Below are 14,038 nucleotides of genomic sequence, written 5' to 3' on the forward strand. Positions count from 1 at the left end.
CGAGATGATTTAAATAACAAAATGATTTGATCGGGTAGTTAGAGAAGAAACTATTTTGTCACAATCTTAGAAATGGAGTTCAGCCATTCAGAAGCAAAATCAGGAATTGATTTTTCACGCGTAAGGGTGGTGGAAATCTGGAACTCTCTTCTCTCTCTCTCCTCAAAAGGCTATGGATGCTGGGGTCAATTGGAACTTTCAAGACTGAGATCAATAGGTTTTTGTTGGATAAAGGAATCAAAGACTAAGGATCAAAGGTGGGTAAATGGAGTTAAGGTACAGATCAGGTATGATCTGATTAAATGTGGAACAGGCTTGAGTGGCTAAATGACACTCCCCGTGGGCTTTTCCTCTTGCTAGCAGTATTGCATCAACAACATGAACTTGTATTTATCTAGCACCTTTAATGTAGTCTCAAGACGCTCCACAGGACCATTATCAAACAAATCCTGACACCAAGTCATGCAAGATATTAGGACAGGTGACTAAGAGCTTAGTTGAAGATGGAGGTTTTAAGGGGCATCTGAAAGGAGGAGAGAGAAGTCGAGATGTTAAGGAGGGAATTCCAGAGCTTAGGGCCTAGGCAGCTGAAGGCACCAGGATAGTCCATAATGAGAAGGTAGTTAGGCTCAGATCCATTAGAAAAGCAGAATATTTTTTAAAAGGTGAGAGACTAGTTGGTATTCAAAGGGATTTGTATATGAATCACAGAAAGTTAACATGTTGATACAGCAATCAGGATGATATGTTAGCCCTTAAAGCGGGGGCGGGGGGGAGGTGGTGATGGGGGTTAGAGTATCAGAATAAGGAAGTCTTAGTGCAATTGTACAGGGCTTTGGTGAGACCACACCTGGAGGACTGTGCACAGTTTTGGTCTCCTTACCTCAGAAAGGATATACTTGTCTTTCAGGAGGTGCAACAAAGGTTTGCTCGACTGATTCCTGGGCTGAAAAGGTTGTCCTATGAGGAGAGATTGAGCAGAATGGGCCTATACTCTCTGGAGTTTAGAAGAATGAGAGGTGAACTAATTGAAACATATAAAATTCTTAGAGGGCTTGACAGGGCAGATGCTGAGTGGCTGTTTACACTGGCTCAGGAGTGCAGAACTAGGCGGGTCACAGTCTCGGGGTAAGAGGTTGGTCATTTAGGACTGAGTTGAGGAGAAATTTCTTCACTCAGAGGGTGCTGAATCTTTGGAATTCTCTACCCCAGAGGGCTATGAAGGTTTATTCATTGAGCATAGAATACTGTGATTGATAGATTTTTGGACACTATGGGAATCTAGGAATGTGGGATTAGAGTTGAAATAGAAAATTAGTCATAATCTTATTGAATGGCAGAGCAACCTTGAGGGATTGCATGGCCTACTCCTGCTCCTATTTCTTATATTCTTATGTCAAACATCACAAGGCACGTCACAGAAGTGACTATTAAACAACATTTGACACTAAGCCAGGCAAGGACATAGTCGGACAGGCGACCAAAAGCGTGGTCAAAGAGGTAGGTTTTAAGGTGCATGCTAAGGGTGAAGGAGAAAGGTAGAGATATGAAGAGGTTTAAGGAGGGAATTCCAGAGCTTAGAGCCTAGGCAGCTGAAGGCATGATGATCGTCCATAGTGTAACGGTAGATGGGCTGAGATCTATTAGAAAGGAACAGCCTGTCGGGATTAATGGCCCCACCCTGCCCCTGAAACTCTTATCATCAGGCTGTGTTGGGCTTGAGGAATGAGGAAGACTCCGAGAAGAAGCCAATTCACCATTTCTGGTCATGGTGTTCCCTTCAGCCTAGACACTGAAGGAAAACTCACATACCATCTCTGTCAGGTTATCAATGCAGGCAATACGTATCCTGTCTGGTGTTGCTGGGCTGTCCAGGCGGAAGAGGCCCGTTACTCCAGATTCTGCCCTGGCGGCGACAATGGCGTCTTTGATGGCGAAGAATATGGAGGCTGCGAGGAATAGGGGAGGTTCTCCAACAGCCTGAAATAAACAGACACTGTTTAATCCTGCAACCTGGAGGTCCAGTTACTTGCAGTTATACCTTTGAATGATTATTAAATCTTGATTTTTGTTTTTGTTTTACAAGTCCGCTTCATTATTTTCAACATATTAATAAAAGGATTCACAAACTATTTCACACACAGTCAATAAATCAAAACTATTTTAGCCGGCACTGTGCCTTTCCTTTTTTTCTCCAGAAGCCCAGTACAAATACTCATTCTTCATGTGTGAGCCTCCACAGTGAGTGGTTACTGAGTGGGGAGTTTCATGGCTGTGTGCTTTGAACCCATGCATTTTCCATTGGAGGTCGCTGGATAGCATTCGAGAGTGGGAACCCTGGCTGATTTCCACCCACCATTCCCCCCCTCCTCCACCGCCCTTATTCCAGGGGAACTGAGGCACACTGTAATGCCCGAACTGTTGACTAGACAAGATAGCTAAACCAGGAGTCAAACCTGTACCTCCTGTAGTTTAATGCCACACCTGCGATGATGCCTTAAACCACCAGTTTTCTCAGGAACACCCTCCACATCACCCAGTTCATCACCTGATGTCAGGTTTTGCCTGAATATTCTTCAATCGGGGAAAAATCAGGCAAATCCCTTAAAGGTATGCAACCATCTTGTACTTTGTGATGGTGAGGGTTATGAAGCCATCTCGTGGCTTCAGGAATAACTGCAGTTTTTATTGAAGTCTGCAGAGGGAAAAATTGCTCAGTAACGATAACTGGAAAAAGTTGAAACCACAAAATGTGATGTGAGCATCAAATGTGGCAATGCTGCCATTATTAAAACATCTGCAGAACAATGTCAGTACGTTTTGCCCGAATACCCTTTGCCTATTTTGTTTTGGGTCAGTGCCCTCAGTGAAACAGCACACAGGCAAACTTCATACGGGCAAATGCCACTACCGCCATGTTCGGTTTCAGCCATAGAATCAAAGAGCACAGAAACAGGCCATTTGGCCCATCATGCCTTTGTCAATTCTTTGCACGAGCTATCCAATTAGTCCCATTCCTCCAGTTCTTTCCCCATAGCCCTTCAGTTTTTTTTCCCTTTCCAATTACCTTTTGAAAGTTATTATTGTATCTGTTTCTACCGCCCTTTCAGGCAGCGCATTCCAGATCGTAATGACTTGCTGTGTAAAAAAAAATTCTCCTCACCTCTCCTCACCTATAAATTTTTTGGCCTATTATCTTAAACCCGTATTCACTGGCTACTGACCATCCTGCTACTGGAAACAGTTTCTCCCTACTCACTCTATCAAAACCCTTCGTAATTTTGAATGCTATTGAATCTACACTTAACTTTTTCTACTCGAAGGAAAACAGCCCTAGCTTCCCCTGTCTGCAGAGCTACTAAATTGAGCTGGATTGAGAATTGGCTGGCAGGACATAGGCAAAAAGTAGTTAGAGATGGATTTGGATTTGGATCTGTTTGGACATGGGCTATCAATGCCGTCCTGCAAGGATCGGTGTTTGGACTGTTGTTTTTTATTGTTTTTCTTAATGATCTAAATGTAGTTTTTGGGGGTGGGGGGGGGGGGTGCGGTGGGGAATGATCTACGTGTTTGCAGATGATACTAAGATCTTTGTGAGTGGTAGGATTGTAAATTCTGCTCGATGGCTTCAGGTGGATGTTGATGTGTTGGGCGTTGAGTTTGGAAATGACACATTGTCTTTAACTTAGAAAATGCACTGTTACTCATGAGGGTAAGGTGAATGCTGAACATAATACACCCTTCAGGGAAAAAAAAACCGTCTTCACAGTAGAAGGCTCAAAAAACATACCATAAGTAGTGGGGGAACCAAGGGTCGAATGACAGTGAGTAAAGTAATTACTATTAGTAAAGATATAGTACTGGAGATATTAATGAGACAAAGTGGTGAGAAATCCCCTGGACCTGATGACCTGCATCCTTGGAATTTAGAAGAGGTAGCGACAGAGATAGTGGACATACTGGGCTGGATTTTATAGCCCCTCGACGTCAGCGGTCGTGGCAAGGTGTGGGGGCCGGAAAATACCTCCAGCAGAGGTCCACCCCGGAACTCGATGCCAGGAAGGCCCAGTCCAATATTGCCGACATTGGCGAGAATTCGTTGGCTCCCCCACAGCTCAGTGGCGGGAGCGGAATTTAAATATGAAAAACAATGCCAATTAACGAATTAATCACTTACCTGCTCCCGCTGGTCATCCCGGTCAGATATTGGTGCTGATGGCCGGCACTCCCACGCCTTCAGATCTCCGTCCGGAGAGCCAATGTGGGACACTGATGGGGAGGGGGAGCAGGTAAGTATTTCAGTGCAGGTGCAGGGGGAGCAGGACCAAACTATTCTGATTGGTCTAGGGAATGGTGGGAAGGGGTTGAAGTTAAAAGTTTATAAACTTTGGCGGGAGAGAAAGGTGAAGAACACCGGATAAGTATTTTGTGGGGGGGGTGGGGGGTGGGGAGAGGGCAAGGAATTAACTATATGGTCATTGGTGGGGGGGGGGGATTGGAAAGGGGCTAGAAACATTTTAATAAAAGCAAAGTACTGCAGATGCTGGAAATCTGAAATAAAAACAAGAAATGCTGGAAATACTCAGCAGATCTGGCAGCATCTGTGGAGAGAGAAGCAGAGTTAACGCTTCAAGTCAGTGATCCTTCTTCAGAACTGGCAAATATTAGAAACGTCAAAGGTTATAAACAAGTAAAGCGGGGGTGGGGCAAGAGATAACAAAGGAGGTGTAGATTAGACAAGGCCACAGAATAGCTGACTAGAAGGTTATGGAGCAAAGGCAAACAATATGTTAATGGTGTGTTGAAAGACAAAGCATTAGTACAGATAGGGTGTTAACGGACTGAAGATTGAGCAGCAGCAAGTACAAAAATGAAAAAAAGTGGGTAAGCAAACTGAACAAGCTAAGATGTAATAAAACAAGCATACAAAAAAATGTTAAAAATGTAAAAAAGAAAAAAAGAACTCAAAATGGAAGTAAAATGGGGTGACCGTCTTGCTCTGAAATTATTGAACTCAATGTTCAGTCCTGCAGGCTGTAGTGTGCCTAATTGGTAAATGAGATGCTGTTCCTCGAGCTTGCATTGATGTTCACTGGAACACTGCAGCAATCCCAGGATAGAGATGTGAGCAGGAGGGAGTGTGGAAATGGCAAGCAACCGGAAGCTCAGCGTCCTGCTTTCGGACTGAGCGGAGGTGTTCTGTAAAGCGGTCACCCAGTCTGCGTTTGGTCTCCCCAATGTAGAGGAGACCACATTGTGAGCAGCGAATACAGTATACTACATTGAAAGAAGTACAAGTAAATCGCTGCTTCACCTGAAAGGAGTGTTTGGGGCCTGGGATAGTGAGGAGAGAAGAGGTAAATGGACAGGTATTACACCTCCTGCGACTGCAGGGGAAAGTGCCCTGGGAAGGGGACGAGGTGTAGAAACATTTTGTTTTTTTAATTAAATTTAAAATGCCTATTTTTTAAAATATGTAAACTAAATGTAAGGGCGGGCAGTCCTTTAAAAATGGCGTCGGCACCTGCACAATGACACCTGAGGCCATTGCTGGGGACGGACTGCCCGTCCACTCCACATCATCGGGGGCGGGGGGGGGCGGTGGGGGCGTTTAAATGAGCCACCGGGTTTAATGTCGCGGTGGCTCCATGACCAGCAGTCTGCCCGGTGGACATGTAAAATTCAGCCCACTGATTTTGATCTTCTAGAATTCCCTAGATTCTCGAACAGTTCCTGTGGATTGGAAGATAGAAAATGTAATCCTGCTGTTCAAGAAAGGAGAGAGAGAAAACAGGGAACTGTAGGTCAGTTAGCCTGATAATTGGGAATCATTGGGAAAAAGCTCGAATCTATTATTCGGAGCATTGTTTCAGGACATTTACTAAATCATAATATGATTAAGCAGAGTCAACACAATTTTATAAAAGGGAAATTGCGATTGACAAATCTATTCAAGTTTTTTGAGGACGTAATTAGCATGGTAGAGAAAGGGGGACAGGTGGATGTAACATCTTTGTATTTTTAGAAGGCATTCAATAAGATACCACACAAGAGGTTGTACACAATGCTAGGGCTCATGGAATTTGGGGGTAATATATGAGCATGGATTGAGGATTGGTTAACGGGCAAAGAAACAAAGAGTAGGAATGGGCAGGACATTTTCAGGTTGCAGGAGTCTCAGCTATTTACAATCTACATTAATTACTTAGATGAGAGGAATGAGTGCAATACCACAAGTTTACTGACAACACAAAGCTGGATAGGAAAGTTGTGAAGTGGATGCAAGGAGGCTGCAAAGGGAAATAAACCTGTGAAGTGAGTGGGTAAGAAACTGGCCAATGGATTATAATGTGGGGAAGTGTTAAAATGATCTACTTTGATAGGAAGAATAAGCAGAATATTTTTTTAAATGCGGGAGTCTGACAAATATTGGTCTCAGACGGATTTGGATGTTTTTGTACACAAATCACAGAAAGTGACATTCAGGTACAGCAAGCAATTAGGGAAGCAAATGGCATGGTGGCCTTTATTGTAAGGTGTATAAGACCAAGGATTCCTTGCTGCAATTATATAGAGTCTTAGTGAGATCACACCTGGAATAGTGTGAGAGATGATCTCATTGAAACATATAAAAAGGGCTTAGATTAGATTCGATTAGATTAGAGATACAGCACTGAAACAGGCCCTTCGGCCCACCGAGTCTGTGCCGACCATCAACCACCCATTTATACTAATCCTACACTAATCCCATATTCCTACCAAACATCCCCACCTGTCCCTATATTTCCCTACCACCTACCTATACTAGTGACAATTTATAATGGCCAATTTACCTATCAACCTGCAAGTCTTTTGGCTTGTGGGAGGAAACCGGAGCACCCGGAGAAAACCCACGCAGACACAGGGAGAACTTGCAAACTCCACACAGGCAGTACCCAGAATCGAACCCGGCTTGACAAGGTAGAGGCTGTTTCCCCTGGCTGGAGAGTCTAGAACTAAGGGTCATATATTCAGGATAAGGGGTCGACCATTTAGAGTTGAGATGAGGAGAAATTTCTTCACTCAGAGGGTTGTGAATCTTTGAGATGCTCAACCACAGAGAGCTGTAAAGGAATCAAGGAATATGGGAATAGAGTGGGTCGATGGAGTTGGAGGAAAAAGATCAGCCATGATTTTATTTCAAGGCGGAGCAGTCTCAAGGAGCTGTACAGCCTATTCCTGCTCCTATTTCCTACGTTCATATGCTCCTATATCCCTGGTACCATTCGAGTAAATCCCATCTGCACCCTCTCTTCCTAAAAGATGGTGCCCAGAAATGGACATAATATTCCAACTAAAGCCTAACCAATGATTTTATTACAGAGAATACAGCACAAAAACAGGCCATTCGGCCCAGTGTTTATGCTCTACATGAGCCTCCTCCCGCCCTACTTTACCTGACTCTATCAACCTATCTTTCTATTCCTTTCTCCCTCATTTACATATCTAGCTTCCCCTTAAATGCTTCTATGCATAGTTTAATAAAGGCTTACCTTAACTTGCTTGCTTTAGTACAGCTTCTACAGCCAGGGAGCCCCAGTTTCTCTCGTCTCTCCACCTCCTTGAAGTGTTCAGATCAGAGCTGCTGCCTTCTCTGTGCCCTTATTATTAATGAACGCATGCAAAGCGTGACACCAACATACGGGGCTAAATTTTAAAAGTCCGCTGCCGATCTCGGCAGCGAGCTCAAAAAGCGTGCCTCATGCCAAAAAGCCGCCGTAATCTCAAGTGCGGTGGTTTATTTAAATCGCCAGGGCGACCTGCCCCCACCACCCACCCCCCCTGCAAATCTCGTGGACGGGGCAGGCTGTCCTTCACTGCCAGTGGTGCTGGCACCTTTTTTAAAGGGCAGCCAGCCTTGCCGCCCAATTTAAATTTCTAACGCCCCTTTCCCACCCCCACCCCCCCAATAACAATTACAATAACTATTTGCCCTTCCCCCCCCCAAAACACTTACCTTTTACATCCCTCTCCCCCAAACTGCACAAAATTCAAGATTCAACCCTTCCTACCATCCCCTACACCCATTCTGTGTATTTGGCCCTGTTTCCCCACCCCACCGAACTGAAAAACTTACCTCTCCCCCCTCCCCACCAGTGTGGTGCCATGTTTCCCTGGACGGGGGTCTGAAGGCACGGGAGTACCGGCCACTGCACCGAAGATCGTGGCGGGCCCTCAAGATTGTAGGTAAGTCCATGTAAATGTATTAATTTTATTCATTCGGATATTTAAATTGTGCTCCCGCCGCCCAGCAGTGGAGGGGGAGGGGGGGCTCCGCCAGAGCCTCACGGCCGCTGGGAGGGTCGGGCTGGGCCCTTCCAGCATCAAGATCCATGGCCTCATCCAAACCATCTCAGGAGTTCCCCACCCCCCCCACCCTGGAACCCGACCCGGGGTGAGGGGGAAGAACAAAATCCAGCCCATGATGTGACACCAGAGCCAATACTACATTCGCTCTATCAGTTAAACTAAAAAAGGGTGAGTTACCTTGGAAGAATAGATAGCTTTTTTGTTCGGAGATTCCCGAAGAAGAGAGACATTCAGTTCTGTAGGGATGTCGCCTGCTGCTGGGATCTTGTACATCCCTGGTCCCCGGGTGTACAGGACACCGTCAGGTGAATAGCGCAGTTCCTCCAGAGTAAAGTAACCAAGGCCCTGCATGAACCCTCCCTCCACCTGATCAATAAAGAAAGAGAGAGAGAGAGAGTTACTAAATCAGTCTCCTTAGAAATACGAAGGTTAACTCCACATACCTTCCTTTTCATCTTTCAGAAGATACATTAAACCCTTTGCCCTCTCAGTTGAACATAAAGAATCCCACAATACTATTTCAGAGGCGAGCAGAGGAGTTCCTGGGAAAATATTTATATCTCAGCCAGCATCACTAAAACAGATTATCTGGTCATTGTTACATTGCTGTTTGTGGGAGCTTACTGTGCGCAAATTGGCTGCCTAGTTTCTCACATTACAACAGTAACTAGACTTCAGAAAGTGCTTTAGTGACTGCAAAATGATTTAGGTCATCTCAAAGTCATGAAAGGTGCTATAGAAATGCAAGTCCGTATTTCTTTTCTTCTATATCTTTTGTTTTGTTCTTCTTTCCCCACTGTTCCTGTTATAGGCCCAGGGATAGCACCCATCACCATGGGAAGGTATCTCACCTGCCCGATGTCCACTGCCGGGTTCAGGCTATTCCCAACGTCCATGACGATGTCAGTGCGGAGGTTCTGAAATCAAGAACATTTAGGAGTGAAGACGTGTGCTTCGAATGTGACATTAAACCGTCAGTCTTTACTGGAAGAGCCAGGACTCTGCACAGAGATATAGAGCGGATTGAAGTCAGGGCTCTGTGATTCACAGCTAAAGGAACTTTAGCTGGTATTAGCCATATATTCACAAATACCGCCACAGTGAACAAGAAGGTTGTGGGTTCAAGTCCCACTCCAGAGACTTGACCACAAACATCAAAGCTGACACTCCAATGCAGTACTCAGGGAGCACTGCACCGTCAGAGGTGCCATCTTTCAAATGAGATGCTAAGCTGAGGCCCTCTCTGCCCTCTCAGGTGGATGTAAAAGATCCCATGGAACTATCTCAAAGACAAGGGAGTTAACCCCAGTGTCCTGATCAATATTTATCCCTCAATCAACATCACAAAAACAGATTATCTAGTCATTATCACATTACTGTTTGTGGAAGCTTGCCATGCGTAACCGAAGAGGTAGCAGAGAGGGTTGATGAGGGCAATGCAGTTGATGTGGTGTACATGGATTCTAAAAAGCATTTGATACAATGCCGCACAACAGAATTGTGAGCAAAATTATAGCTCATGGAATAAAAGGGACAGTAGCAACATGGATACAGAATTGACTGAGTGACAGGAAACGGATAGTAGTGGTTAAGAAATGTTCTTTGGGCTGGAGGAAGGTTTGTAGTGGAGTTCTCCAGGGATCAGTGTTGGGACCCTTGCTTTCCAGATAAATATGAATGACCCAGATCTTGGTGTACAGGGCACAGCTTCAAAATTTGCGGATGATGTGAAACTTAGAAGCATTGTGACCTGTGAGGAGGATAGTGTAGAACTTCAAAAGGACATAGACAAGTTGATAGAATGGGTGGACAAGTGGCAGATGAAGTTCAATGCAGAGAAATGTGAAGTCATTCATTTTGGTAGGAAGAACATGGACAGACAATATAAAATAAAGGGTACAATTCGAAAAGGTGTGCAGGAGCAGAGAGACCTAGGTTTATATGTGCATAAGGCATTGAAGGTGGCAGGGCAGGTTGAGAGCGCGGTTAATAAAGCATTTATTAATATTAAGCTTTATTAATAGGGGCATAGAGTACAAGAGCAAGGAAGTTAAGATGAGCTTGTATAAGACACTAGTTCAGCCTCAACTGGAATATTGCATTTAGTTCTGGGCGCCACACTTTAGGAAAGATGTGAAGGCATTGGAGAGAGTGCAGAAAAGATTCAGGAGAATGGTTCCAGTGATGACGAATTTCAGAAATGAAGACTGATTGGAGAAGTTGGGACTGTTTTCCCGGGAGAAGGGAGGGCTGAGAGGTGATTTGATAGAGGTATTCAAAATCATGAGGGGTCTGGACAAAGTGGATAGGGAAAAACTGTTCCCACTCGTGAAAGGATCGAGAATGAGAGGGCACAGAATTAAAGTAATTAGCAAAAGAAGCAAAAGTGACCCAAGGGAAAACTTCTTCACAAGGTGAGTGGTTAGGGTCTGGAATGTACTGCCTGAGAACTTGGTGGAAGCAGGTTCAATCGAGGCATTCAAAAGGGAATTAGACTGTAATCTGAAAAGGAAGAATGTGCAGGGTTATGGGGAGAAGGAGGGGGAATGGCATTAGGTGAATTGCTCATTCGGAGAGCCAGTCTGGACACGATGGGCCTAATGGCCTCCTCCTGCATTGTAACAATTCTGTGATTCTGTGAATTAACTTGCTGCATTTTCTATATTACAACAGTGACTACATTTCCAAAAAAGTACCCCTTTGGCTGTCAAGTGCTTTGGGATGTCCGGTGATCATGAAAGATGAAATATAAATGCAAGTCTTTGTTTCTTTCTTTCCCACAGCCCATTGTGTATTTACCCACAGCATGCCTATTCAACACCTATTCTAAGAAGCTGATCTCCCTTTCCTTCCCTCTGCAGGTGCAGCAGGCTATTAGGAAGGCAAATGGCATGTTGACCTTTATTGCAAGGGGATTGGAGTACAGGAATAAAGAAGTCTTACTAAAATAGTACAGGGCTTTGGTGAGACCGCACCTGGAATGCTGTGTGCAGTTTTAGTCTCCACATTTAAGAAAGGATATACTTGCATTGGAGCCAGTGCAGCGAAGATTTACTAAATTGGTGCTTGGGATGAGGGGGTTGTCCTATGATGAGAGGCTGAGTAAATTGGGTCTATATTCTCTAGAGGTTAGAAGAATGAGCGGTGGTCGAATTGAGACATACTAGATTCTGAAAGGGCTTGATAGGGTAGAAGCTGAGAGATTGTTCCTGTTGGCCGGGGAATCTAGAACACGGGGACACAGTCTCAGGATAAGGGGTCAATCATTCAGGACTGAGATGAGGAGAAATTACTAAACTCAAAGGGTTGTGAATCTTTGGAATTCTGTACCCCAGAGGGTTGTGGATGCTCCATCATTGAATACATTTAAGGCTGGGACAGATAGATTTTTGGTCTCGCAGGGAATTAAGGGATATGGGGAGTGGGCAGGAAAGTGGAATTGAAGCTAAAGATCAGCTATGATCATATTGAATGGCGGAACAGGCTTGATGGGCCATAGGGTCCACTTCTGCTCCTATTTCTTGTGTTCTTAACTTGAGAACATCCAAAGCTCTGCTAAGTCGTACCAATTTCCATTCATACATCACCTCTGTGCTCATTGCCCGGTTAAGCAACACCTTGATTTTAAAATTCTAATCCTTGTTTTCCAATCCCTCCATTGTCTTGCCCCTCCCTACCTCTGTAACTCCCCTCTAGCTCTACAACCTCCTGAGATATGTGCACTCCTTCAATTCTGGCCTCTTGCACATCCCCAATTTTAATCGCTCTTCAGCTGCCAAAACCCTCAGCTCTGGAATTCCCTACCTAAACCACCTCACTTTCCTTATTTAAGATTCCCCTTAAAACCTACTTCTTTGACCAACCAATCTGCTCCATTTTCTCCAAATGTTTCTTGGTGCCAAACGTTGTTTGATAATGCTCCTGTGAAGTGATTTGGGATGTTTTACTATGTTAAAGGTACTACATAAATGCAAGTTGTTGTTGTTGGGTACTTTACCTTGTGATCCCCAGTGAGACAGTCAATTTCAACCTCAGAGCAAGCCACACCATAACTAAAATAATTGTAAGCCCTTCCTTCGTTCTTCTCCCAGTTGTAGTTCAGATTAGGAGTCCTGTTCAAGAAACACCAATGTGCATAAGTACCTTTTCAAATCATAACCCTTTGCAACATTACATCTCTTAGCATGTCTCAGAATGACTGAAAGCACACTTTGTTTAAACTTTCCTTCTCACTACACAATCAGAGACTGGGAATTCTGCAGCAAGTAACTCAGCTCTTGTCTCCACAAAGCTTGTCCAACGTCTTCAAGGCACAAGTCAGGAGTGTGATGGAATACTCTCCACCTGCCTGGATGAGTGCAACTCCAACAACACTCAAGAAACTTGGCGCAATCCAGGACAAAGAAGCCCACTTGATTGGCACCCCATCCACCACCTTCGAATTCACTCCCTGCATCACTGATGCACAGTGGCAGCAGTGTACCTTATACAAGATGCACTGGAGCAACTCACCAAGGCTCCTTCAACAGCACCTTCCAAACCCAAACTAGGGCAACAGACACATGGAAACATTACCACCTGTAAGTTCCCCTCCAATTGACACATCATCCTGACATGGAACTATATCACCTCTCCCTAACGCTAACTGGGCCAAAATTCTACATAACAGCACTGTGAGAGCACCTTCACCACATGGACTGCAGCAGCTCAAGAAGGCGGCTCACTACAATCTTCTCCAGGGCAACTAGGGATGAGCATTAAATACCAACATTCCAAGAATGAATTAAAAATAGTAATAGATAAGGCATTGAGCCCAATTTGACATGAAGTATGTCAGATTATAAATAACACAGGGAAATGATGATGGGAAAATTTAGGATTCATGACAGGAAATCCTTCACATGAAATTATGAAGGGTTTGACAGAGTAAATAAGGGTAAACTGTTTCCACTGCAGGGTTGGTTGACAAGCAGGGTACATAGATTTAAAATAATCAACAAAAGAGCCAAAATTATGCAAATTACAGGCAGCAACAGAACATTATGGACACTTGGAAAATAGAAGTGGAATGACATTAAGTGGAGGAGGAGGTGTTACTGCTCCGAGAATCACTTCTGTACATTTTATCAATGTCACAGGATTGCAAGATAGTCATGGATAGAGAAGGCCATTCAGCCCATCTTAATTCATCCATCCCAAGGCATCCTAATGTCTCTCCCCACATATTGAAGCACCTGATTAACCCATAAAAGATTCCAGGGTTTCCACTTCTACTTCTCTTCCTGGCAGTCTGTTCACATTTGGGCGCTCTTTATTTAAAAGGAACTTCCTAATATTAGTCATAACATTAGCTTTTGCTGGTTTTAAGCTGTGTCTCCTTTTCCTTCCCTTGCTCTGTAACTTAAAGGACTACTGTGGATTTACCAACACCCTCTCTTTAACTAGCTAATACATTTCGAAAGGTTTGCATCTCAGATGCCTCTGATCAAGGCGGAAAGGACTAGGTTTCTGCCATCATTTCTCATAATTCCGACCTTTTACAATATACATTACAATATGCCCATAAAAGGCATACACCATGAGAATCACGACAGCACACTCCTAGCTTCTACTGTAGTGTTACCTTTGTCACACAGCAGAGACTTCATAGAATGATACAGCAAAGAAAGGGCCATTCAGCCCATTGTGT

General features: G+C 44.3%; 1 protein-coding gene across 2 annotated transcripts in view; it reads right to left on the reverse strand.

Annotated features, from left to right (window-relative positions):
- The window catches only part of LOC137365075 (xanthine dehydrogenase/oxidase-like), a 162,208-nt gene that overhangs the window by 4,168 nt on the left and 144,002 nt on the right, over nucleotides 1-14,038 (reverse strand). For both annotated transcript variants that reach the window (XM_068027900.1, XM_068027899.1), the window contains exons 33-36: nucleotides 12,347-12,461; nucleotides 9,201-9,266; nucleotides 8,527-8,715; nucleotides 1,813-1,980 (exon numbers count right to left, since the gene is read on the reverse strand). In XM_068027900.1, coding sequence (XP_067884001.1) covers nucleotides 1,813-1,980; nucleotides 8,527-8,715; nucleotides 9,201-9,266; nucleotides 12,347-12,461 — 538 coding nt within the window. The remainder of the gene's footprint in view (nucleotides 1-1,812; nucleotides 1,981-8,526; nucleotides 8,716-9,200; nucleotides 9,267-12,346; nucleotides 12,462-14,038) is intronic.

This window comes from Heterodontus francisci, chromosome 3 (assembly GCF_036365525.1).
Source record: "Heterodontus francisci isolate sHetFra1 chromosome 3, sHetFra1.hap1, whole genome shotgun sequence".
Classification (NCBI taxonomy): domain Eukaryota; kingdom Metazoa; phylum Chordata; class Chondrichthyes; order Heterodontiformes; family Heterodontidae; genus Heterodontus; species Heterodontus francisci.